General features: G+C 37.1%; 1 protein-coding gene across 1 annotated transcript in view; it reads right to left on the bottom strand.

Annotated features, from left to right (window-relative positions):
• Positions 1-23,595, bottom strand: part of COPB1 (coatomer protein complex subunit beta 1) — a 32,475-nt gene extending 8,880 nt beyond the window's left edge. The window contains exons 1-16 of the mRNA XM_006089579.3: positions 23,470-23,595; positions 22,597-22,747; positions 19,229-19,458; positions 18,423-18,592; positions 16,453-16,567; positions 14,557-14,649; positions 13,315-13,452; positions 11,398-11,517; positions 9,075-9,182; positions 8,845-8,991; positions 8,106-8,251; positions 6,826-6,922; positions 5,381-5,541; positions 4,200-4,320; positions 2,050-2,277; positions 1,739-1,918 (exon numbers count right to left, since the gene is read on the bottom strand). Of these exons, the coding sequence (XP_006089641.1) occupies positions 1,739-1,918; positions 2,050-2,277; positions 4,200-4,320; positions 5,381-5,541; positions 6,826-6,922; positions 8,106-8,251; positions 8,845-8,991; positions 9,075-9,182; positions 11,398-11,517; positions 13,315-13,452; positions 14,557-14,649; positions 16,453-16,567; positions 18,423-18,592; positions 19,229-19,458; positions 22,597-22,687 (2,145 nt within the window). The 5' untranslated portion in view covers positions 22,688-22,747; positions 23,470-23,595. The remainder of the gene's footprint in view (positions 1-1,738; positions 1,919-2,049; positions 2,278-4,199; positions 4,321-5,380; positions 5,542-6,825; positions 6,923-8,105; positions 8,252-8,844; positions 8,992-9,074; positions 9,183-11,397; positions 11,518-13,314; positions 13,453-14,556; positions 14,650-16,452; positions 16,568-18,422; positions 18,593-19,228; positions 19,459-22,596; positions 22,748-23,469) is intronic.
• Between the last annotated feature and the right edge of the window lie 2,728 nt (positions 23,596-26,323).

Below are 26,323 nucleotides of genomic sequence, written 5' to 3'. Positions count from 1 at the left end.
CCCAACTGCCCCCTCGCCACAGCCTGGTCGCCCCTAACTACTGCCCGCCCCCCCGGCCTGGTTGCACCTTACTGCCCCCGCCCCCAAACTGGTCGCCCCTTACGGCCCCCCCTGTCGGCCTGGTCGCCCCTTACTGACCCCCCTGCTGACCTGGTCGCCCCCAATTGACCCCTCGGCCAGCCTAGTCGCCCCTAACTGCCCCCCCACCAACCTGGTCGCCCCCAACTGCCCCCCCCTCCCGCCGGCCTGGTTGCCCCCAACTGCCCGCCCTGCCAGCCTGGTCGCCCTCAACTGCTCCCCTGCCAGCCTGGTCGCCCCCAAATGCCCACCCCCCCCACCAACCTGGTCACCCCCAACTGCCCCCCTGCCGGCCTTGTCGCCCCATGCAGCCTGCTGTTCAGTAGTTTGGTTGTCCCTCACTAACCCAGGGTGCAGGTGAATGGGGTTCCTGGCTGGCAGGCCACTGATAGCAAGCTATCCAACGGCCGATTCTGTGAGGAATGGGGCTCCCTCCTCCCTCCTCCCTCCTGTCGGGGTCCAGTTTGAAGGCCGGCCACGCCCTCTGTTGGGCCAGACACAGAGTTCTACCACACCCTGGCCTCTGCCTTGGCAACCCAGGACTGACTGCCGCTGGGCGCTCCTGGCGCTCTGAGGGTGGGTTTTCCCCCAGGCCTTGCTGGAAACAGCTCAGGGAGGGCACCTCAGGGACGGTGGGAATGATGGAAGTGGGGGGGTGGCATGGAGGTGGTGCCTGCGCTTCTGATCACTTGCACACTGTGTTTTATATCACAGCATGTGGCAGCGGCTATGATCACAGCATGTGGCAGCGGCTATGAAGGTTGCCACGGCAACCTAGCGCTGACTGCAGGACTGACTTCCGGTTGGTCGAGCCTCTGGTCGTTATGGACCCAGGGTTTTTATATTTTAGGATAATAGTAGAGTACTTTATCAGCTTCTGAATTTCAATCATGTTTAACAAAACTATCAATCACAATGACTTGACAAAAACTGATGCTGTATAATAAGCATGTCAAAATCATGGCCCATGGGCCGCATGCGTACCACAACAAATATTTTTGCAGCCCAGCCAATATAATGGTATGTAAGAAATGTTTTAATAAAAATTCATAACTTAATTTTTACAATATCCTGTTACACATAATTATTAATAACAAACTACAACATTTGCTAATGACTGATTACTATAATCGTGTTGCATTCATTTCCCTTATGCGCAGGCACATCATTTCTCTCCAATAATACTAGCAGCGAATATTTTAGCAGCTGACTACCACGTCATTAGTCTTGTACTGACTGTTTGGTGTGTGCAACAGAAAATATTTTGCTTTCAGAGAAGAAAAAAGGTTTAGTAGTGTTACACTTATTGATCTGTGCAGTTATTCAGTGTCTGGTAAGTTAATGTTCAAGAAAAAATATTAATTTTTATTAAAATGTTCTATTATTTTATGTTAACAATCACTCATTTATTTCAGCCTTTTGTATTTAGCATGTCTCTATCGAAATAAACCTACGTTTCTATGAAAATTGAAGCTTTTGTTTTTTTGCAGCCCACATAAACTTAAACCTTGTTTATTTGGCCCATGTTAGCCTGAGTTTGACATGCGTGCTGTATAACTTATTTTTCTTTTAAAAATCAGGGGGACCAACAACTTCCTAATTAATAATTTCTTAAACAGCCAATTTAAATAACTTACCAGTGTATTTGACATTTTGTTACCTTGTTAAGTTTAGATGCCAGGGGATCTGCTGCCTCTTTCCTCTGTGTGTTACCCATTGCAGCCAGCAAACTCAGCTGAAACTGATCTTCCTTGCAGTTCATTTCATTCTTAGCAGTTAGTTGCATGAAGGAAATGGGGTCATCAGGCTGTACTGTCACATTCCTCTTTTCAGATTCTTTCTGTGTTGAGAAAACAAACACATGTTTCTCTTTAATTGGAAAGAAAGATAGCTTTTCATAGGCCTTTATGAGGAGTGAATTAAAAAAAAAAGCCACAAAGGACTTTTATGGCTTTATCATATATACCTTACCTTTTGGGATAATTTCTCTTCTTCGAGTTTAGCAGATAACATGTGTGAAAGGGATTGTCTGCATTCCTTATTGAAAATGTCATTCATTAAAGGTGAACATTCAGACAAGACCTTGAGGCACAGGGAAATTCGATCTACATCATCATCTGTAATTGGCTTCTTAGGAAGAGAGGATTTTCCCAAATGAAGGATAGTGGCCATAAGCAACATAGCCTCAGCGACAAAAGACTAGAAAAGTAGAGAAATGGATTATTTATCGTCATGTTTTTGTAACTGCAATAATGTCACTTTTTATAACTCACAATCTAATAAAACTTTCACTTCACTTGAATAAGATTTCAAATCTTTTGGATTTTATCTCCATCTTTTTTGCATCCTACTTTTTCCTTTCTATGCTAGCTGCCACCCTCTAAAACCTTAAGCCCCAACTAAAAGACAGCAACCGCTTTTTAATTGTCTTGCCTTACTCTAACTGCCTTACATACCAATGCTTTCTTTTTAAAATTCCAACAATAGAAAAGTTAAAAGAATGATACATTTCACAAATAGTTAACTTTCTGCCATATTTGTTTTCTGATTTTACTCATATATGTGCACTTATTTTTTTAGGTAAACACATGAAAGTAAGATTCTTCACCTCCTAAGTCAGTGATGGCAAACCTATGACACGCGTGTCAGAGGTGACACATTTTTTTGGTTGATTTTTCTTTGTCACTCCTATTTCTTTTAGCAATGTGAAAAAAGAAATGAACAAAAATAAAACCATTCACATGGTAAGTATGTGGGTAAATATAAGACTTTTTCTCATTTAAAAAAATCTTTAAAAGAAAATTGACTATTTCAGCAGGAGAACAGATAGAAGAATATTATATGGATAGCCTTAAAAAGGAAGGAAATTCTGATACATGCTATCATATGGATAAAGCTTGAAGACATCATGCTAAGCAAAATAAGCCAGTCGCAAAAGGATAAATATTATATGATTCCATTTATTTGAGATATATAGGATAGGCAAATTCAGAGAGGAAGAAATTAGAACAGTGGTTCCCTATGGCTGGGAGTGGGGTATGGGGAAGTATTTATTGGGTACACTTTTAGTTTGGGATGATAAAAAGTTTTGGAAATGGAAAGTGGTAATGGCTGCTCAACAGTGTGAATGTACTTAATGCCACTGAACTGTACACTTGAAAATAGTTAAAATGGTAAATTTCACATTATGTATATTTTACCATAAAAAAAATATCCCCTGCCCTAACCGGTTTGGCTCAGTGGATAGAGCGTTGGCCTGCAGACTGAAGGGTCCCAGGTTCGATTCCGGTCAAGCGCATGTACCTACCTTGGTTGTGGGCACATCTCCAGTAGGAGGTGTGCAGGAGGCAGCTGATCGATGTTTCTCTCTCATCGATGTTTCTAACTCTCTATCCCTCTCCCTTCCTCTCTGTAAAAAATCAATAAAATATATTTTTAAAAAAAAATCCCCAAAAAACGGGGGCACCTAGGAAGGTAATTGAACTTTTGCCCTGTTCCAAACTCTCAACTTCTTACTATTAGCTAAGTATGCCCTCTCCCTACCTAAGTCTGGACTCCAGATAAATAAGAAATGGTTGAAAAAAAAATAGTGCATGCATATAAAAAAGATAACTAATGCAAAAATAACAAAATGCAGCATAGGATTGATAATATGACATGTAAAAATAAAATGTAGAATAGTAGCACAAAGGATGGTAGTAGACGCTGGGGGAATGGAAGTATATTATTATTTTAAATGAGCACAAAGAATGGTCAGAAGCTATGATGAAGATTATGAACTATAGAAATGGCAATATATTTAGGAGACATTTCTGGGATAAAATAGGCAATGACTGACTGGATGAAGATACTGGATAAAGGCTTATTCTTCATTGAGCCTTGACTAATTCTAGCAAACAGAAATGACTTCATAAACCCTTATATCTCTTCCACTGGACAAATCATAAGGTATTATTACTGTATTATTTCATCAATTTTACAATAACATTATATTACTGTGTCCATTTCCCCAATTAAATCACAGGATCTTTAGCATTCCCTTTTGGGTCCCTCACAGTTCAATGCATATAGTAGGCACTCAATGTTCACTTGTTGGGTAAATGTAGAATAAATGGACTTACATTTTGCTTTTTCTTCTCCTGAACCAAAGCTACATAGCGCAAAGCAATCTTGGTCAGAGTTGTGGCAAGGGAGGCGGCGACAAAGAAATCTCCATCCAGCAGGAATCCTCTCAGGGGAGGTCTGCAAAGCAATCAAGGGAAATGAAACCCAACAACTTCTTAAGCAGCATGCAGCTTTGGCATGACTCAATTAAGGCTATTTAACACTTTCACTGCCATCCTTCAGTGGTAAGATCTCAACTACCTCCCTCCTTAGCTCTCAGAATGAAGCTAAAGGAAAAAAGAAAAAGAAAATAACACATGGATTTATACCTATCTTTAAATGACAAAAGAAACAGCTGAATATAAAGAGAAAATGGGGAAGGGTGTATGTACTCGAGCTAATGAGCTACATTCAAATCCCAGCTTTTCTACAGTATTTATTTATTGTGTCCCTTTGGGGTGAATTACAAACGTCTTCAAGATTCAAATCCTTGTTCTATAAAATGGGACAATAATGTACTTAATGGGTTGCTGTGAAGATTATGTGAGGCAAACTACATAGCACAATGCCCAGCATTTAATAAGCAATCATTAAAGTTTTAGGCATTATTTTCATCATCTTCACTATAAAATTAGAGTAAAATGAGGAAATCATCAAAATTTTATTCCATCAGTAAAAAGTAGAAAATTTTCCAAAATGTTTTCTAAAAGTTACAACTTAGCATTTTCTATATGAGTAAAATAATTTTAAGCAGAACACAGTTATTTCTATGAAAATACTTATAAAAAACAGAGGATTAAAACCATCAACATGATCCTGAGAGAACTTCCTTTTCCTTTCAAGTATCTTAAATGGCAAAGATTTCCATTTTGGCCCTAACTGGTTTGGCTCAGTGGATAGAGCGTCGGCCTGCGGACTGAAAGGTCCCAGGTTCGATTCCAGTCAGGGGCATGTACCTTGGTTGCGGGCACATCCCCAGTGGGAGGTGTGCAGGAGGCAGCTGATCGATGTTTCTCTCTCATAGATGTTTCTAACTCTCTATCTCTCTCTCTTCCTCTCTGTAAAAAATCAATAAAATATATTAAAAAAAAATTTCCATTTTGGTCACAAAAGCAAGAGAAAAGAAATCACTTGACTGTTTTATACACAAGAGTAATGAAAACAGTAGAGCTGGCTGAGCATAAGTGCTGCAAATTACCTGTCTTCCTCTTTCTTGGTGGGTCTAGAACTGCTAAGGGCACTCTGAGTTGCATAGGTGCCCATCTCAGTTACCAATTTCTGAACTGGCCCCACATTTATTTCTTCTTCAGGTTTTAATTCACCAGCTTCCTTTTTTATTTCAGATTCTACAATTGGGATCTAAAAATAAATTGGAAACATCAATAGCAAGCAAAATCACATTTAAATATTCAATCATTTCCAAAGAGAAGGCATTTCCCTAATGGGATATTTGGAATTCGGAACTCTCAATTTTCTTTCTTTCCCATAATATTGTAGTAAGAAGAACAGAGGTTTTGTGCTTAGATGCCACTTCCTTGTTGTAATGGTTTTGAGTAAATTAATTAAATAACTTAGAGCCTTAGGTACTTGATCTGCTAAATGCAAATCTTAATTTTTTCCACACAAGTTACTTAGTAAGAAAATGCTTAGGACAGTGTCTAACACAAAATACTCTTATTCTTCTTCTCCATCCCTTCCCTAACCAAAAGAGCCTTCATCCTCCTAAAATAAATCTGCCCTAGCCGGTTTGGTTCCGTGGATAGAGCATCGGCCTGCAGATTGAAGGGTCCCAGGTTCGATTCTGGTCAAGGACACATGCCCGGGTTGCGGGCTTGATCCCAGTGATGGGTGTGTAGGAGGCAGCTGATCAATGATTATCTCTCATCATTGATGTTTCTCTCCCTCCCTCTTCCTCTCTGAAATCAATAAAAAATATATTAAAAAAATTAAAATTAAAATTAATCTGATTTAGTTTTACAAAATAACTTCATCAACTACCTTTTTAAAAACATACAAATGGCTACTACGCATGTATTCCTTAATATCAGCGCATTGTCTAAGAGCTGTAAGAGTCTTCAATTATTATCCATCAGTTCCTTTATTTTAAAATAACCTGATGTCCAATCAGGTTAAGGAATTTATATCTAAGGTCTCAGAGCTAATTATTGGCTGAAGCAAGATTGGAACCCAGGTGTTCTAAAAAGCACTGTTCTTTCTATTTGCCCATATGGTTTTTTGAATGAGGAAATACTGCCAGTTTTAGTACATAAATACTATAAAGTGAGCCCTGTTCCTAAAATATTTGCATTCTTCTTTTAGAACACATAGACTAAAGCAGAGTTTTATAAGTCTTTTTCTAAAACAGAATCTTCTGTTCAAATAAAATCTTTCCCAGAAGAGTAAATAATACAGATAAAACAATAGGTGTTACAGCTCAACGCAGGGGAAGGGAAACCCCCAAATTTCCCACAGCTCTCAAGGCTTAATTATCTGGGTAGTTAAAATATATTTTTCAGTGTTCATTAGTCCAGATAAAAACATGAAAGTAAATTACCACATACAAGTCAGATTGGGAAAAAAAAAAGTAGTACTAAAGTAAAAATCACCAAATAAAATAGCATTTACTACGTAAGTAAAACATACCTCCCCCAGGGATCTTCGGACCTCAGTCATCACACTCTGAATGTCTTCCTTGGTACTACAGTATTCTCCCAGGATCCACAATGCTCCTCGGTAAATCCTAAAGCAAGAATACAAGTTCTGAAACACTGACTTGTCAACAAATCTTGAAGCAATTTTTCTTTGTGAATTTAAGTTCAAGTAAGAAAACAAGATTCTGTAGTTCCAAGGGATTATGAATGACATTTTAAGAAATATAACAAAGACACTAAGTTTCTTTAATTCTCCCAGAAATCACAAGCATTAAAAGAAAAATAAGTGCCCTCATCTATCTTTAGTAGGAACACCTTAAGACTGGTAAACCCAGTAGTGAAAATAAAATACCAAAATGTTTCCCAGAGAGGTGTTATCTTCCATTTACAACAGAGTTAAGGCAAAAGTTTATCTTATCACTTACTACTATAAAAAATTATTCTTTTCAATGTGAAAAGTACTTTTTATTTGTAGTCACTGAAAAGTACAGGCAGGATGCTGACAAGTACAATGAACAAGGAAGGAGTACAAAAGGATCAGTAACAACAAAAAAAGAAAGCAACCATTTTCTAGTTAAAAATGTCAAACTAAATAAAGTCTTTAGTCATCTTTTCCCTAAGATTTTCATTAAATTCACTTTTTAATAAAATCTAGAAACTGAAGAATTCTAGAGATCATGGCTGCCAAAAGCAAAACTTTGATTTTTTTTCCTCACAAAGAAAGCAAATCTTTCTCACTTCCACAAACGTCAATACATTTTCAATCAGAAAACAACTTTGTAATGGCCCCTTATTTTCTACCTATGCAGATATAATGCAAGTCTGTTATAATCTATCCATCAGATGCTTTAAATCAAACAAAGTTTGGATGGCAAAGTCCTTTCTCATTAGTAAAGGCCATCTGAAGAAAAACACATCAGATTTAGGTTGCATTTGTAATCTTTCACTTCAATAAATGATAAAGGAAATATAAATAAATAATGATATCTAAAAAGTAATACCTTTAAAAAATATGTTCTTAGTCACTTTAGGATTCACAATGTTTTAAAGGAAATAAGGATAAAGAAATCTAGTTAACAACTATAAAAAAAATTTGCCCACAGATTATGGATCTACCAAGGGTGGGTATAAAGTAATATTGTCATTCTTATTTTTGTCTTGATTGTCTTAAGTCATCTTCCCACTCTTATATTTTTTATCAACTGGCTCTTTAAAGACAGATATTGGTAAAGTGCTTACTCAACTTTACATTTAAACAGATTTTAAACCTACTTGACGGATTTAATAGCATGAAAGACTTCAAGCATCTTCTCAACAATAAGCATTCTCAGGTTATCAAAGCGCTGAATGGCTTCACGAACAAACTCCAAGACATCAGCAGCTGCCGCTTCATTACTGTCACTAAGAAATTCCATTAACTAGGAAAAAAAGGAAATGGGATAACAATTTAAACTTAAGGTTTAATAACCTTAAGCAATTTTTAGTAAGGTTTAAGTAAATTAATGTGCAAAGCATGTATTAATAACTTTCAAATGTATAACAAACTGTAAGTTGAGAGACAAGCACCATTAATGTAAACAGTCACGACTTTTGTTTTATGTGCAGCATAAATTAATTGGATCCTCCTACATTGTAACTAAAAGTAAAATCATTTTAGAAAAAAAATTCAGAGCTCAATGGCAAAATTTCAAATTGCAATAACATACCTCATTAATCTGACAGTGACAGAAAACAAAATATTCTAGATATGTGAATTTCTCCTATAACTGAATCCTTCAACTTACTCTGAAAGAAATACTTACTTGCCCTACTGGTAATAGTAACAAACATCAATTATAATAATATGTGGAGATATTTTTGTCACTATGTTATTTGTTGTTGTTTTGATGAAGAGAAAGAAGTCAAAGTCCTTATTCCTCTGAGTTAAGAGTTAGCATTTTACTATTGACTAACTGGAATTTTAAAAATTCTTTTAGTGAATTTCAAAAGTAAGGTAATCAGAATCACATACCACAGGAATAACATTTGCAGCCATATCTGGAAATCGGACAGAACAGGAATGCAATGTTCGCACAAGGAGTTGTCTGTATTTGTCAGTATCTTCATGCTCAGACACGTTATTTGTTTTAATCACTTCCTTCTTCAGGACAATAACCAGCTATCGAACAAAGTAAAAATAAGCAAGAATTACAACATGTATGGCCTCATAGATTACAAACTGCTGTCAGAGTTTTGTCTTACCTCTTCAACATTTCTAGAAGAGACAAGATCTAGTGCTAACTGCAGCGTTTTCTTGCGTACTTCTAAGTCTGGTGTGCTCAAAACTCTTAGGATGTCCATAACCAGATCCTGAAAAAGAACAAAATATCCAGAAATAACAACAGTATTTCTAGTCACAAGAAGAAAATCTTAACTGAAGAATGTAGGGTTCTGTCCATCATCTTAATTCTTTGATCAACAACAAGATCACTTGAGTGGAAGAACCAGATATTTTTGGTCTCTTGAAATGATATAATATGAAATATACAATATCACATAAGATGCATTCAAACTGAAAATGTTTACTCTGACTCTATCACGTTTCATATAAACTAAGAATTTATAAGAAATACAGAAGTCTAAGGAACAAGCTAAATGACACCACCAGAAAGTAACCAGATATCCAGAGGAGGGGCATCATTTTATTTATATATATATATATAATTGATTTAGAGAGAAAGGGAGAGGGAGAGAGATAAAAACATCAATGATGAGAGAGAATCATTGATTGGCTGCCTCCTGCACACCCCTTACTGGGGATCGAACCCACAATCCAGGCATGTCCCCTTGACAGGAATCAAACCTAGGACCCTTCTATCCACAGGCTGAAGCTCTAGCCATTGAGCCAAAATAGCTAGGGTGGGGCATCTTTTTAAAAAAAGTATGTTTTCATTGGTTTTATTACATTTTTGTTAATCCTCACCAAGGGTATTTTTTTCATTGAATTTTTAGAGAGTGGAAAGGAGGGAGAGAGACACAGAGAAAGAAACATGGATGTGAGAGAGGCACATCGATTGGTTGCCTCCTGCACTCGCCCTAACCAGGGCTGGGATTGAGCCTGCAACCAGAGTTGTGCCCTTGACCAAAATCGAATCTAAGACCCTTCAATCCGAGGACCAATGCTCTATCCACTGAACCAAACTGGTGCAGGCTCTTTTTATTGATTTTTGAGAAAGAAGGGAGAGGGAGAGATAGAAACATCGATGAAAGAGAAACACTGATCGGCTGTCTCCTGCATGCCCCCCACTGGGGATCAAGTCTGCACCCAGGCATGTACCTTGACCGGAAATCAAACCAGTGCCTCTTGATTCATGAGTCAATGCCAGCTGGGCCAGAGGAGGGGCATCTTACAGGACAACTGGTCTTGTGTCTTCAACAAGTCAATGTCATGAAAAAAAAATTACTCGCCCTGACTGGGTAGCTCAGTTGGTTAGAGCCGAGTCCTGATATGCAGTTTGATCCCTGGTCAGGGCCCATACAGGAAACAACCAATGAATGCATAAATAAATGGAATAACAAATCTCTTTCATATCAATCCTTAATTTTTGGATTCTCTTTCTGCCTTCCCCCCTCTCTAAAATTAATTAAAAACAAACAAACAAACTGCTCAAATTAAAGACTTAAGGGACATAACAATCAGATATGATGATCTATGGCCATAAATTGGACAAAACAAACAAAAAGGGTATTCGGGGGACATCTGGCTCAGCAGGAAAATGTAATATTTTAAAGATGCATACTTAAAAATGTATGGCAGATAAATATTTTAAAATATACCAAAATTAATTTGTCAATGATTTTACTTCTTTAAAACTTTATATCTTTTAAAAATTTCACTGACAAGTTCTAAAAAGTCTAGGAATAAACTCCTATATAGCCTTCACTTATATTCACTAGTAGTTAAGATTTTGCCATATATGCTTTATCATACTCTCTCTACTCCTAAACATGTTAGTGTATTAAGAATTTCTTCTATAACCACAATACAATTATCAAATTAAGAGAACTTATTGATACTAATACTATTAACTAATATAAAGTCTATATTCACATTTCTTCAATTTTCCCAATAATGTCCTTTATAGAAAACTTTTGATGTTCTGATGCAGGATCAGCATGACTTTAGCTGTTCTGGGGCTTTATTTTTATAATAATCATTATTATCACAGATTAATAGTTATGCTGATAATATTCTAGAATCTAAGAAGCTTTTATTTCAATCAGTTGGTACAATTATTTTCCAAGAAATATAAATTACATCCAAATCAAAACAAATCTATCTCGATCGCTAAGAATACCAAGTGCAATACAAATAGAAAAGATAAAAGATAATATATGTTAGAAATATTTTTTAATAGCAAAGACAATACCCCAAAAGGCAATGATGACTCAAGAGTTATACTTTAGCTGAGCAAAATTTAAACTGCCCAGTCTCCAAGCATTTAAGCTAACAAAGATGGCAAGGTTTGGAAATTATCTCAATTTGAAAAAGATTTTATTTAAGATTTCTCTTTCAAACATTTACCTGTAGTACTCGTTCATGAGCAGGATGCTCCTTTAATTCGACCAATCGATCCAGAACTATGAGCTTTACATTGTTGTCACTCTCCTTAATAATTAAATCAATGTAACACTGAGCAGCAGCCTATGTAAAAAAGAAATACATTTAAGAACACATTCATCTATCTTTAACATAGAATCTGAAAATAAGAAGGAAAACAAATCCCCAAGAAGCCAAAATATATTCACTACTCCCACATTAAAAATTTATGCATTTTTTCCAGAGGAATATATTCTTCTATTCCCTAAATTCTAATAAATATCATTGTTTTTCAAGTTTACAAACGATTAAAAGCATCAGAAATTAAAAGGAGGAAAAGGGACTGCTATAGGCTACTTATTAACCACCAAAAATTAAGGATTGATATTAAGGAACAAGGGAGAAAAAAGCAGGTAAACAATCCCCAAAAGTATAGCTACTAAGCACCTTTTACTTTAGGTCCAACACACCTGCATTATATTGCAGAAAAATCAAGAATATTAAGATGACCCTGAGTTATGAAAAGCAGAGGAGCAAAACTCCAAGAGCTCCCAATGACCTAGAACAATTTGATTAACAAAATAAATGACAATATAATATTGGATTATAATCCATGCAATAAAAATATCCTTACTGACATAAAGAAAGAAAGAAAAAAAGACAGAGGAAGGAGAAGGGGCAGCTCTTCCTTGCAGAACTCCAATTAGTACATGTAAAAGAGGAAAATAGAAAATTACCACTAAAATACCACAGTAATAACTGCTGTAGAAAAGGTCCACTGATGGATGCTAAAATTGGTTGGTGCAAGTTTGACAAGAAATAAACCAAATGTACAAAGTATCTTCCCATGATATTACTAATTGTGAAAGAAAAATTCATAATTCAATAGTGGAGAAATCTGGCAGACACCACTTTAACTGATTGATCAAAGTTAACATTACCATTAATAAGATATATCAACATCATGTACTCCTTTATGATACTTAGACTTCTGTGGTATTCTCCAAAATGTATAGCTTCACCATAATAATGAGAAAATACGAGACAAACCCAAATTGAAGGATATTTTACAAAATGACTCAATACTCTTCAAAAATCTCAAGATCATGAAAAACAAGGACAGGTTGAGGAACTGTAAGGGACTGGAGGAGACTAACATATGACAACTAAGTGTAATGTAGGCCTGGACTGGATCCTGGGAAAGAAAAAGTGCATTAGTCTATAATTTAGGTAATAATATTGTTCCAATTGCAATTTCTTGGTTTTGATAATTATACAATCGTTATGTAAGGCATGAACATTATGGAAAGCTGGATGAAAGGTAATGGGAACTTTGTCCTATTTTTGCAACTTCTAAGTTTTAAATTATTTTAATATAAAAAGTCTTTTAATAATTTAAAGTATTGGTGTATATAGCAGTAAATTCTCCTATTTATACAATCTGGCTTTCTAGAATAATTCATTCTCTGAACATAGTAGGGATTCCTTATATAGTTTTGATACAATAACTAAAGAAGAGAAAGATAATATTCCATTACTGAATATACTTACTGGAACCTTTTATAGAACCCATCATTTAGGATCCAGAATTCATTCTCCCAGATCTAAGTTTCAATGTAAAGTATGGGGAGATAGCTTAACCAGAACCATTACCCTGAAACTAGAAATATTGGTATTTTCTATCTCTCTTTCTCTCCATGTATTTATGTATGAAAACAGAAAGGAAGAAAAGAAGGAAAGTCAGACTACATAAGGAATCAAATAATTTCGTGTAATTTGTAGCTGTTATCTCCGTATCATGCAATGCTATGTAACCACATAGTAAATTGCAATGTCACTAAATCATAAGCGATAAAACAGAGTACCTATAATTTAACTGGCACCAAAATAAATAATCAGTACCTTGATTGCAGTAGGTGCACTGGAGAGAGTCACTAAAGTTCCAGCGGCTTCATATTTTACAGCAGGACTAGATGACTGTAATAAGTTATAGATGCAACGAATAAAACGAGCCCTTTCTGATGGATTAGCATGACAGACCTGGAGAAGAAAACATTTAGGTTCCAACTGACTTCATGGACAGTTGATTTCAAATACATTTTTTAAAATAGATGTCAGCTTATGGGATGCTAGTTATCTTAACTTGAAAGCTAAGAATCCTATATAATAAAAGGGTAATATGCAAATTGACCCTAACAGCAGAATAACTGGGAATGACTGGTCACTATGACACACACTGACCACCAGGGGGCAGACACTCAATGCAGGAGCTGCCCTCTGGTGGTCAGTGTGCTCTCACATGAGAGGAGCTCTGCTCAGCCACAAGCCAGGCTGATGGCTGCCAGTACAGTGGTGGTTGTGGGAGCCTCTCCTGCCTCCTCAGCAGTGCTAAGGATGTCCGACTGCAGCTTAGGTCTGCTCCCCGCTGGCAAGTGGACATCCCCCGAGGGCTGCCGGGCTGCCAGAGGGATGTCTGACTGCCAGCTTAGGCCCAATCCCCCTGGGGAGTAGGCCTAAGCCAGCAGGTGGACATTGCCTGAAGGGTCCCAGACTGTGAGAGGGCACAGGCCGGGCTGAGGGACCCCCCCCCCCCCGGGCACAAATTTTTGTGCACCGGGCCTCTAGTAGACTTATAAAAACATCTGAAGATGACAACCAACTTGGGATGAGACATTGTGTCTACTACCTATAATAATAAAAGCGTAATATGCTAATTAGACCAGACAGCCGAACGACTTCCGGACGTCCTTCAGGACAACCTTCCAGACAAAGCCAGGGCTGCGAGGGCCAAGGCAAGCCACTGCTGAGGCAAGCCATCATTGAGGCAAGCCCCCGCCAAGGACCGAGCCCCTTGCGTGAATTTCATGCATCAAGCCTCAAGTCTATATATATAAGAAGCCTAAGAGACTGGCCAACAGGGATCAGGCTGAAACTGGCAGTCTGACATTCCCCATGGGGTCCTGGATTGCGAGAGGGCACCGGCCAGGCCAAGGGACCCCACCGGTGCACGAATCCCTGTACTGAGCCTCTAGTTAAAATATATTATCCTAGCAATTAAAGAGCTTTCTAGAAAGACTATTTTATCTTATCTTAAACTGTTCAAGGTTATTTTACCCATCATTGGGTAAAATTTATAAGTCTTACCTTATAAATTAGCTCAACAATAACCAACTGAAGAATGTCTCCAAATGTCTGAACCTGATCAATACAAGTACTTAGGTAATCCAAAGCTCGATCCTAAAAAAATAAGAATATATTTATCAAACTCCACCTCATTCAATAAAAGGACTTAATGCAACTTAAAAAAACATACACAACTAAATAGAAAACAAATGAGGAAATCAGGGCAAAGAAAAATTAACTAATGACAAAAAAAATAAAGTTAACATATAAATATAAGCCATAAAGTCAAATATATGTTTTAGAAATGAGTCACAAATCTGGGGTCTGAATTTTCTTGCAGTTAAACCAAGGAGAAAAATACTATGTATTCAGGGTATATGATTTAGGGATTTATACAATCAAAAGAAACCAGCTGCTTTGGAGTATAGTTCTTCCTATTTCTGAGATCAAGAAGAAAAATTTCATATACCAAACACTGATATAGAGAACTATGGCCTCAACAACATCTCTACAGTAAAAGTATCAACAAATTTTATCGAACTATTTCTGATTATATCCCTTCATGTAGGTAACACCAAAAACACATCACTAAAACCAACTCTACATGAGGACGAAACATTGTGACCTAAATAAGTAGTTTTCTTATAGTTTTATTTATAAAGATAAAACAGCAGCATCTAAATTTCAGAGGTGTGAATAGACTCTCTATTTTTCAATCTTCATGCGTATTTCTCACATTTTGATAAATACTAGATAATAAAAATTCTAAGATTACATGCCACCAAGATGTGCAAAGTCACTGCTAGCCACCAGCAGATCCATATACTTTAACCACCAGCTGAGCTGGATGTAGAGTTGATATTCACTCATGAAACTTGAAGTCTATAGGAACACACATCTACATTGAAAGCACCCCTGCTTTCACAGACATGGCTCAGGGTGGATCTTATACAAAGCTACTGTTTTTCTTTGTTAAACAATTTTAGATCTATACCAAGAGAAGGAAAAACAGACATCAAAACCCCAAAGTAGAAGGCTACAGAATATGGCCATAATTTCAATCTGGAAAACCTGTAAAGTGGTTGTTATTAAATGTTTACTTTGAAAAAGAATATATATAAACAATATTCCAGAGAAGGGTTAAGAAAAACCACTGTATTTTTATACAAATTAAATTTAAAAATCTAAAAAAAATCAAAATATACAAATCACAAATTACTGTCTAAAAACTGGATTAGGCCTATGTAATACTTTTTTTAAAATATGTTGTTATTGATTTCAGAGAGAGGGAGAGGGAGAGGGAGAGAGAGATAGAAACGTCAATGATGAGACAGAATCATTAATGGGCTGCCTCCTGCCCACCCTTACTGGGGATTGAGCCCACAACCCAGGCATGTTCCCTAACTAGGGAATAGAATTGTGATCTGGTTCATATGTCAACACTCAACCACTGAACCACACCAGCTGGACTGTAATACTCTTTTTTTAAATCACCACCCTAGGATATTTTTTCACTGATTTTTAGAGAGAGTGGGAGAGAGAGGGAAAGACAGAGAAAAATATCAATGTGAGAGAAACACATCGATTGGTTGCCTCCTGCATGCACCCCGACCAAGGCCCCTGGCCGGGATGGAGCCTGCAACTGAGGTACGTGCCCTTGACTAGAATTGAACCTGGGACACTGGCTTATTAAAAGCTATTACCTAACTTCAAGAATTATTCACTCACAACCATTTTTGTTACATTGATACCCCTCTCCACGTCCTCTCCTCCACTATTATTTTGAAGCAAATCCCAGACCACTTATCATTTCTTTTGTAAATAGAGGGTGTCCCCAAACAGGCTAGGCTGGGCTGTAATACTTTTAATTCTCATTTAAGTACAGTCATAAAAGTTATTTTTTTTTAAAGTACTTACCTGATCTGCATGAATTAGCATCATAAATGCATTCCTTTTGCAACTTGCATCCTTCTCATTCACCAGAAAATCATGTATCAGTTCAGGAGCATCAGGTATAAGATGTTCAAAATTTCTTGAAATAAAACAAGTAATATCCATGTTTAATAAAATCCTATTTTGTTATTTTATTTTATAACTCTATGAACACTGCCAAAATTAATCTTTATCAAACTTTATAACAGTATCAATTGTTTTGTGTTTTAAAACTTTAAATCAATTAGAAAATTGTGTGTAGGAATCACAAGCTTACATCTTATCTATTAAGTTATCAAATTATACTTTTATAGTTCAGTACAGAAAAAGCTAATTTATTCAGCATGCTATCTAACAACTGACTATCTCAAGTAATTGCCTTTCATATACTTTAGGAATAAAATATCAATGCTCATGATGACATCCTCAAGGTACTTAAAGATCATTCTTAAAGAATTATCAGAGAAAAAAAGCATCCCTTGAATTTTACTAGTTATACACTATATTTATTAGCCGATTTACTTAGTCATTTCTTATTTTGGAAATTTTTAAGTATTTCTAACAGAATAATAACTGGCTTATTAAAAGCTATTACCTAACTTCAAGAATTATTCATTCACAACCATTTTTGTTACATCGATATCCCTCTCCTCCCATATTATTTTGAAATAAATCCCAGACCACTTATCATTTCTTTTGTAAATAGAGGGTGTCAAAAATGTACACACACTTTGAATAATTAGAAAGGCAGTATTTATTAAAATACATTTCATTTTCAAAGTGTAATAGAATCAGCTGTTAAAGTGTATATATATTTTTTGGAATACCCTGGTATGTTTTCTAAAATTGAGAATTCCTTCTTTATAAAACTAATCATAATACCCTTTATCAGACCTTAAAAATTTAACAATTCCTTAATATCATCATATAGCTAGTGTTCAAATTTCCAATTGTCTTAATGGCATAATTTTTGTGCATGTACTGGTAGTTTAAATACTGAAATTTGTGTAGTCTGTATGGTAGCTTTCAAGAAACTCTACGTTATTAACCACAGTACCACTTTCCCTAACAGAAAACAAAATCTAACATAACAGTAAAAGAACTGTAAAATTACATAATAATCAACTATTAAAGTACAAAGATATTTATAAAAATTACATCCTACTTCTAATGGATTGACACCAGTGATTATAAAAACCAAGCATTCTAGCTTCATCTAACTCAGCAGTTCTCAACCTGTGGGTCGCGACCCCTTTGGCGGTCAAACGATCCTTTCACAGGGGTCGCCTAAGACCATCCTGCATATCAAATATTTACATTATGATTCATAACAGTAGCAACATTACAGTTATGAAGTAGCAACAAAAATAATTTTATGGTTGGGTCACAACATGAGGAACTGTATTTAAAGGGCCAGAAGGCTGAGAACCACTGATCTAACTGGTTCTTTGAATGTTTTTAAAGTTCAAAATCTTCAGCTTTCTAGTAAGAGGAATTAGTTGAGAATTGCAATCCTTCCTTAAAAAGTTCCCTCCTTAAGGCCTCTAAGGAAGGGTAAAAAGACCCACATTCCACAAAAAGAGAATTCTAAAACAGTCAAAACTCAAAACAAAGCCTTTAGGAGCTAAATTAATAAATTAATTAAGTGGGCTGGAGTAACACAACTGAGAATGACAGGCATTGTCATAAACTGGAAAGTGTACAACCTGTTTAAAAGGGGGCTACTTATCACTGAATTCAGCAGATTGTTGTCATGCAGAAACTAAGACCCAGTGTTGCCAGATCTTTTGACTTTTCATGTTGACAACTTAATGATAATTAAGGGAAAAAATCTTATTTAGGCCAAATGAAACACATATGCAAGCTACATACAATCTGTAAGAAACCACTTTGGAACCTCTAATGTAAAAGAATAAACACCTCACAGTTTTAGGCCAAAGGAATATCTTATTTACCTATAGATAGTATAGATGGCCAAAACAGCATTTCTTCTAACATAGCTGTGACGATGCTCCAAACAAGCACGAATAGCTGGCATTAAAGGTTCTAACAATTCTGCTTCTTTCAATTTGCAAAGAAAACGAAGAGTGGATCCTCGAATAAATTCATTAGGATGCTGAAGATCCTGATATAAAAATTTAAATAGAAAGTGTTGAGTTCCAGAATTAAAAAATAATATATTAATGCAAAATTTTCCAAAGAAAAAAATCAGTAAGTGGGTTTGAGAAAGACCTAGATTATCACATCATTTTCATCAGATTCCTGTTAATGAAAGCAATTTTTATTTGTCATCAATTATCTTATACTAGAGGCCCAGTGCATGAATTTGTGCATGGGTGGGATCCCTCCCAGCTGATCAGGGCTGTCTCGCCCAGTCCTGATGGGGCCAATCGGCCAGGGGAGGGACCGGAGGAGGTTGGCTGGCCACGGGAGGTTGGCTGTGGGAGCGAGTGCACTGACCACCAGGGGGCAGCTCCTGCGTTGAGCATCTGCCCCCTGGTGGTCAGTGCATGTCACAGCTATTAGCCAGTCGTCGGGTCGTAATGGTTGCTTAGGCTTTTATATAGAGAGATTCTGTGTCACTGTTTTTATTAACAACACATAAAAATGCATAGGAAGTGTCTGGAAAAAGTAACAATAAAACTTTTTACAGTAACTCCTTATAACTTCAGTTTCTACAAGTAAAATAAAGCCCTTTCCACCAGTTTTACAATTATCTAAAATCAAAGCAATATTCACAGATAATTATGGTTTAGTTTACCTTTCTATATGCATCACATACAAGGATCATTTCATGTAAAAGTCTCCCATCTGGAGTGGTTTTAGGAACAATTTCCCAAAATACCAGAAGTAATTTTTTGATGGTGTGATCCTGAAGAGGTAGCACAAAACGAATGATGGTCATCAGAAGTCCAGGAAGCTTTTCACCATTCAGAATCATGATGATGACTTTCTTCAAAGCTTCAGTCTTTGACTTCACATCTCCTTTTTCTGATTTAAAAATTTTTAAATAAAACAATTATTTCAACAGAAAATTTCTTAAATAATTTCAAAAGCAATTAACAAAGTAAAACCATTTTCTCACTTTATCAGCAGCAATGATAATAAAGGCACAAACCCAAATAACAAGGGACCTCAATCTGGTCATGCCACAAACAAGCTGTATGACTTTCCACAGGTGATTTATCTGTGATTCGTTACATATAATATGAAGGCACTAGATTATATCTCTGGTCCCTAACCAATGGAATTAATGCAGAGACCATAAATGTATAGGTATAGTAAATAATGTATGTCTCAAACATGCAAGCAGCTATGTTTCAAAATGTAAATATGTGCCATTAAGAGCTTCTGAATTCAAAGTAGTTTTTAGTCCGTATATATTTTCTCAACCAAAGTTACAACCATTATTGAGGGAAGGAGTGATCACTGATATGTTTTCAACATTAGGAGATCCTCAAACTCAAAAAGATTGGGAACTGAAGACTAGATTAATCCCAAGATCCCACCATATTCCTACAGACTATAAAACTTTAGAATCTTTAAGGAATTACGTAAAAATTGGAAAAATTTAAATTGTACTAGATTAGCCCTAACCGGTTTGGCTCAGTGGATAGAGCGTCGGCCTGCGGACTGAAAGGTCCCAGGTTCGATTCCGGTCAAGGGCATGTACCTTGGTTGCGGGCACAACCCCAGGAGGGGGTGTGCAGGAGGCAGCTGATCGATGTTTCTCTCTCATCGCTGTTTCAAATTCTCTATCCCTCTCCCTTCCTCTCTGTAAAAAAACAATAAAATATATTTTTTTAAAAAATAAATTGTACTAGATTAGTAGCCACTGTTTAGAATTAAGGATAACACATTTAAGATAAGGTGCTAGTTTATTGTTACTTAGTCTAAAAAAATATGCACTATAAAGTATTTTATGTAAAACCATCTATAACTTTACAGCATTATCTTTGAATACTAAAGAATTTATGGTAGATCTTTTGGATCCAAAATTCAAAGGCAGAAATATAAGAGACAAGCACAATGCTACAACTGTTTTGATCATAAAAATAAACAAGTATCTAGAAGGACAGAGGGAAGACAAAGGTACTTAATAATCTTAGAGTTATCATGAGCAAAAAACAAAAGATAAATTTCTAATACTTACAGCAAAGTAGCTACTACATAAAGAGTTCTTTGCTGTTGCCAAAGAGACAGAAACTACAGTTGGTATAGAGTTATAGAAGGATTTAAGCTTTGGAAGAATTGTACTAGGCAAAACAAAAGTTCATTCTAGCCCCCAAAGGCTAAGTATCTATTCCTGGCTTGGTATGATATTTTAACATGTTGCAGAACAGAGAATATCCTCAGATATTTGAACTGAAAACAAAGTGAGGGTTATTAACATATTTATCCCGTAAGGGTCAGTATTTTTGTTTAAAACTGACTAAATTCTCATACATCTCTCCCTGCTATAGAGTATTATATCTCCTGCCATATATTAATAAAAATTGGCATGTGCCATGTCAAGTCAAGAAATAAATGTTGAAGGATGGAGTGCCAATCTGGGCAAACTTTGAGTTGTTAAATCTGTGAAGAGGACAAAAACAAAGCATCAGGAGAGATGTCAGTAGCTGATAACTATAACCACAAAATAGGCAGAGTTCTAAGTGGCCAAAGTTGTATTCACAATACAGGTTTTCCTCTCTTTGTCACAAACCTTCCTTTCTGAGTAAAAAAAATAAAAATCTACACCATTTATATTTGAAGCCTCCTCAACACCAATTTCCAATTATTTTAACAATTCAAATTGAGTAGGGGGTTGCTTTTATCCACATCTTCAAAATTTTCAAAACTTCTGTTCCTTTATGATCACTACCAAAAGATATGGAAACTTTGAAATATCAATTCAATTCACCAGAATATTACTTCATACTTCAGAGAATATACAGCCATCAGAGCACATATCCAGTGAGTGATTAAAGGTAAAGAAAAGTGTAGGTAAAGCAATGATTTCACCAAACAAAAAGTATTTGTTACACAAATTGGAAACTACTTCTAAACTTTTTCTCATCAAAACTCTTTTGGTTAGGGAAGGTTAGTCAAGGCAGCTGCAATTAAAAAAGGGTATTGTTTACAATTAAGGATAGGTTTTGTTCTTTACCTTTCTAGTTATAACCTTAAGTATTTTGGGGGTCTAAAAATAATTAAAGTTTATTCATTGATTTTCATTCCATTCTACTATAAGTATGAACACACACACACACACACACACACACACACACACACACAGCTTTTGTATATAAAGGTATCAGTTTAAATGCCATAAAACAGGGTTTCGTTTTCCTTCTCTAAAAATAGACCTCAATTGAAACCTAATAAGTGAACTAAAATCCATTACTACTTAGTAAGAGGTGGGAATACACAAAATATTGTCTCCTTTCAAACTGCAAACTATCTTTCTAAAAGATACTTTCAAGACCTGAAGCATAATTTTCACTCTATTCTAAACAGTCGTTATCAGTTTAAGTTAAACTTATTTTAGTAGTTTAATTAAACAAGAATCATTATTTTGGAATATGGGTTACTTAAAAATTTTCTTTACAGAATTACAAAAAGGAGACAGTGTACACTTTTAAAATTCAGAAATATAGTTCTTGTTTTTTGTATGTTTTAAAAATGAAAAGTTAAACCTTTCTAGAAAATACATGTGTATTCTTGTGTTGACTTCATTTGGTCAACAGGTGAAAACAAAGTTCTTTTGGTTTTACAAGCTAGGTAATATGTTACATGCACAAAGGAACTAAGACATTCAAATACACATTCCCTCAACCTGTTACCTACAGAGAATTGTCAGATATATTTAAGCATAATATATTACACCACACAAGCCATTATGTTATTTTTAAGACTATCTAACAACTAAATTATTACATTTCCTTAGCTTTACGAAGCTGGACTGAGATGTTTTATTTCCAAAAACCAGTACGTCTAAAGGTAACAAAAGTTTCCATTTTTAATAAGACAAAAAGTCTATTGAAGAGATCCTAGAAAAAGCTGAAGACAAAAATTAAGCATTTCTAATGATAAAGAAACTTGAAGTGCAAAGGAGCCTTTCATTTCCAAAGTATCATCAAGGTTTACCTAGATCATTTTTTAAGCTCATTTCCGATGGAGGTTCCGAGTCCATTGGCACGTTAATTAACGTATAGCACACATTCTCGGCAGCCGTCATGGTGCCCGGTGATGCCCAACCCTGGGTACAAGGTTTAAGGATGACAGATGCCAGGAAAATCTAGAAAAGCAAATACAAGGATAGGATGTCATTGCAAGTAAAAAATAAAAACACAACCAGTAACCACCGCGAACTTCACTGTCTAAAGTTCATTCCGTTTAGCTGATGAGTTCTGAAGTATCAGAAGGGTTGGGTCAACATATATTGTGTCCCACAAAAACAGAGCCTAATATTAATCACACACACACACTTGTCATTTTCGACCCAAGGCGAGCTTTTCCGCCCCCCACACCGCCCCGGGTTGGGAGCGCTGTGCTGCAGAGCTCAGGCCCACCGTCGGTGCCGGTGCCGGGCCCCGCCCCACTGGGGCACAGGAGGGACCGAGGCAGCCCACAGCCCGAGCGGCCCGAGTTCACACGCCCTGGGCACCACCGCTCGGCTAAAACCTTAGCGTTGCATCGCGTTTCACGGTGGGACCCGACTGCCTACGTGGGTCCCTCTCTCGGGGCGCTGCACCCCCACCCCCTTCCCCGTCCCTTTCTTCCTGCAAAGCCAGCCCCTGCCTGGAACGGCGAGCCCGGGGCGGCCTGGGAGGGAGGAGATCCCCGGCCAGTACGCAGGCCGGGACCGGGCGTCTGGCCCAGAGCTGCCCAGACCCCCTCGCCAGGCCTGGACACGAGCGGCCTAGTCTCTCCCCTTCCGCCCCTCCCCAGAGAGAGCCCGTTCCTCCGCGTCTCCCCAGGCCGCCTCGCCTCTGGGATGGGGGGCTCGTGGCCCGCTACCTGGCTCCGGGGGGCAGCAGCGGGGGCGACCGCGGGACCGTCTGCTAAGGCTCCGACCCCCAGCAGTAGCGGCGGCTCCGCAGAGTCCTTGGCTGACGTGGAAGGGGGTGGGAAGACGAGCCGGGCTCCGGCCACCTCGCACCTACGGCGGCTCAGAGAGGACACGCCGCCTCCGTCCTGCGGCTGCGCGCTGCCGGCAGTCCCAACTTTCTCTTCTCTCGCCCGTGGATGGTTTAGGCCGCAAAAGGACTCGAAACGCGTATTCATTGTTTTCCTTACATGCCTGAATTAAGCGCTGTGGTCATTCAAACGCTATTTAGAAATTGTTTCTTATTGCAGGAATTTAAACAGCCAAGGGGAGGACGTTTGGAGAGCGGGGACACACAGTTTACACAGGGCTGGATGGTCCAGTGGGAAAGAGCGCAAGATTGGGAGCTGGAAACCCTTTTCTAGTTCACCCACTAATCAACGGAAAATAACGAAATATTATTCGGGTCAGTAACTTGAGTTCTTCTAATAAGGAACACTATATTATGTGAAGATCCATTTCAGTTCTTAACATCTGCAGTGATCCGAATCTTTGTCTCTGCATTTAGGCTGGAGTTGCTCGACATCAGAGTCGCACTTGTGATTTCTGGTCTTTTTTTTTTTTTTTTTTTTCGGTTACCGTCCCTTTCATGATCTTTTAGGAACACCCAGTAAATTATAAATTTTTTTATGCACAAAGGGATTGACAGTCACTGTTTTAAAGGCTTTTACCTATTTCCAAAGACCTAGTTTATACAGCTATAGCAAGCCATCGCACCTTCGGTTTTGCGCATTTGAGGTTCCATACCCCCGCCCCGCTCAAAAAGGGTTTTCTGGCCAATTAAGTTTTAAAAAATGAAGTCTTAAGCAATAGGTTGTGAATACAAAGAGGTCTGACAGAAACTGCCCTTATTGACAGGTAACTTCAGTTTGGGAGTTAGAACACAAGAGTGCTTCATCCATCCAGAACGCAGCTATTTTGAGATTTCCTCTTTTTGGAGCCATCAAGCAAAAAATGTTATTGAGCACCCAAAATAGATCACAAAAACCTCATTTAAGGTCTGCACTTAAAATTGTCATAGCACTTTCTGAGTGCTCCTCAAACCCTGTGCATTAAGTTTTAAAAAACTGTTTTGAGATCACTGTGGAGTGACATACAGAAATCCCATGTACTTTCCACCTAGTTTCTTCCAGTGATATAACACCTTGTCTAATAATAGTAAAATAGCAAATCCTGGAAATTGACATCCATACATTTCGCTAGTTCTTTTGTTGTTGTTAATCCTCACCTGAGGGTATTTTTTTTCCATTGATTTTTAGAGAGTGGAAGGCAGGGAAGGGGAGAAAAACACATTGATTGCCTCCAGCACACGGTCCTGGTCTAACCCTTCCGTTGCATAAGCCCACACTTCAACCACTGGGCCACACCGGCTAGGGCCCATTTCACCAGTTTTACATGCACTCATTTGTGTATTTAGTTACCAAGTTTAGATTCATGTGATCACCACATCAAGATAAGGTACAATTCCATTTCAAGGATCATTCCTATCCTTTTATAATCACAGCCACTTCCCTGCATAACTCCTGGCAACTACTAACCTGTTCTCCATTCTATAATTTTGTCATATCAAGGATGTAATATTAACCATACCTACTTCAGTTGCCCTGGAGACTCCATTGTATTATAGAATAAAATTTGAGGCTTACCACGACCAAGATAAGTAAACTATTAAATATGAAAAAAGGCCCAAAAATGTGATGTTCTAGAAAACCTCATTTAAGGCCTGCACATAGTGTTTATATTGTATATTCTTAAGTATAAGTTGTTGAGCAGAACTTTACACACCCTAATTCTTCCTGACTTACTTATTTTTTAAAAATATGTTTGTATTGAATTTTAGAGAAAGAGGGAGATAGAGATAGGACAGATTTTGTTCTTTACCTTTCTAGTTATAACCTTAAGTATTTTGGGGGTCTAAAAATAACTAAAGTTTATTCATTAATTTTCATTCCATTCTACTATGTATGAACACACACACACACACATAGCTTTTGTATATTAGGGTATCAGTTTAAATGCCATAAAACAGGGTTTCTTTTTCCTTCTCTAAAAATAGACCTCAATAGAAACGTAGTAAGTGAACAAAAATCAGGAAGTATTCCATTACTACTTAAGAGTGTGAGTACACAAGTAAAATATTATCTCCTTTCAAACTATAAACTACTGATGAGAGAGGAACATCATTGATCAGAATCAAGCTAAAAACTCCAGCATGTGCCCTCTGTATTGAACCAATGACCTCTTGGTTTCTGGGTCAACGCTCAACCCCTGAGCCACACCAGCCAGGCTCTTCCTGACTTGTTGTAACATGTACTTTTGTTTTGGGACTTATTTTTACTCTAGCATGTAATTACATCATTTTGAATGCTTTTTAAATTATAAATTATTTGAGCAAGGACCTTGTCATATATCAAGAATCATAAACATTTAAATGTCTAGGAAATTAAGGCCTAGGAAAAAGGGAAATATCCCAAAATGCAAAATGGCCAAACACTGAAAAAGCTGGGACTAGAACCTGAATCCTGCCACCAATTTTATTGACTCTTATTTTTAATCATACCAGTTCTTCAAAGATGCACATATAGATGCTTAATAAATTCCATGTGAACTGAATATTATCTGTATATCAAAGTGAGTTTCTATGTAAAGACATTAGGAATTGTTTATAATTAACATAGAGCAAATGGGATAACTGAGTATAACAATTAGACAAAACATGAAAAGGCATCACAATGAACTCTGTACAATGGGGTTGAATCTTATTGG

Source organism: Myotis lucifugus, unplaced genomic scaffold (genome assembly GCF_000147115.1).
Source record: "Myotis lucifugus unplaced genomic scaffold, Myoluc2.0 scaffold_61, whole genome shotgun sequence".
In the NCBI taxonomy this organism is placed as follows: Eukaryota; Metazoa; Chordata; class Mammalia; order Chiroptera; family Vespertilionidae; genus Myotis; species Myotis lucifugus.
Note: the sequence above shows the minus strand (reverse complement) of the source record. Positions and strands in the feature narration are given on the sequence as shown.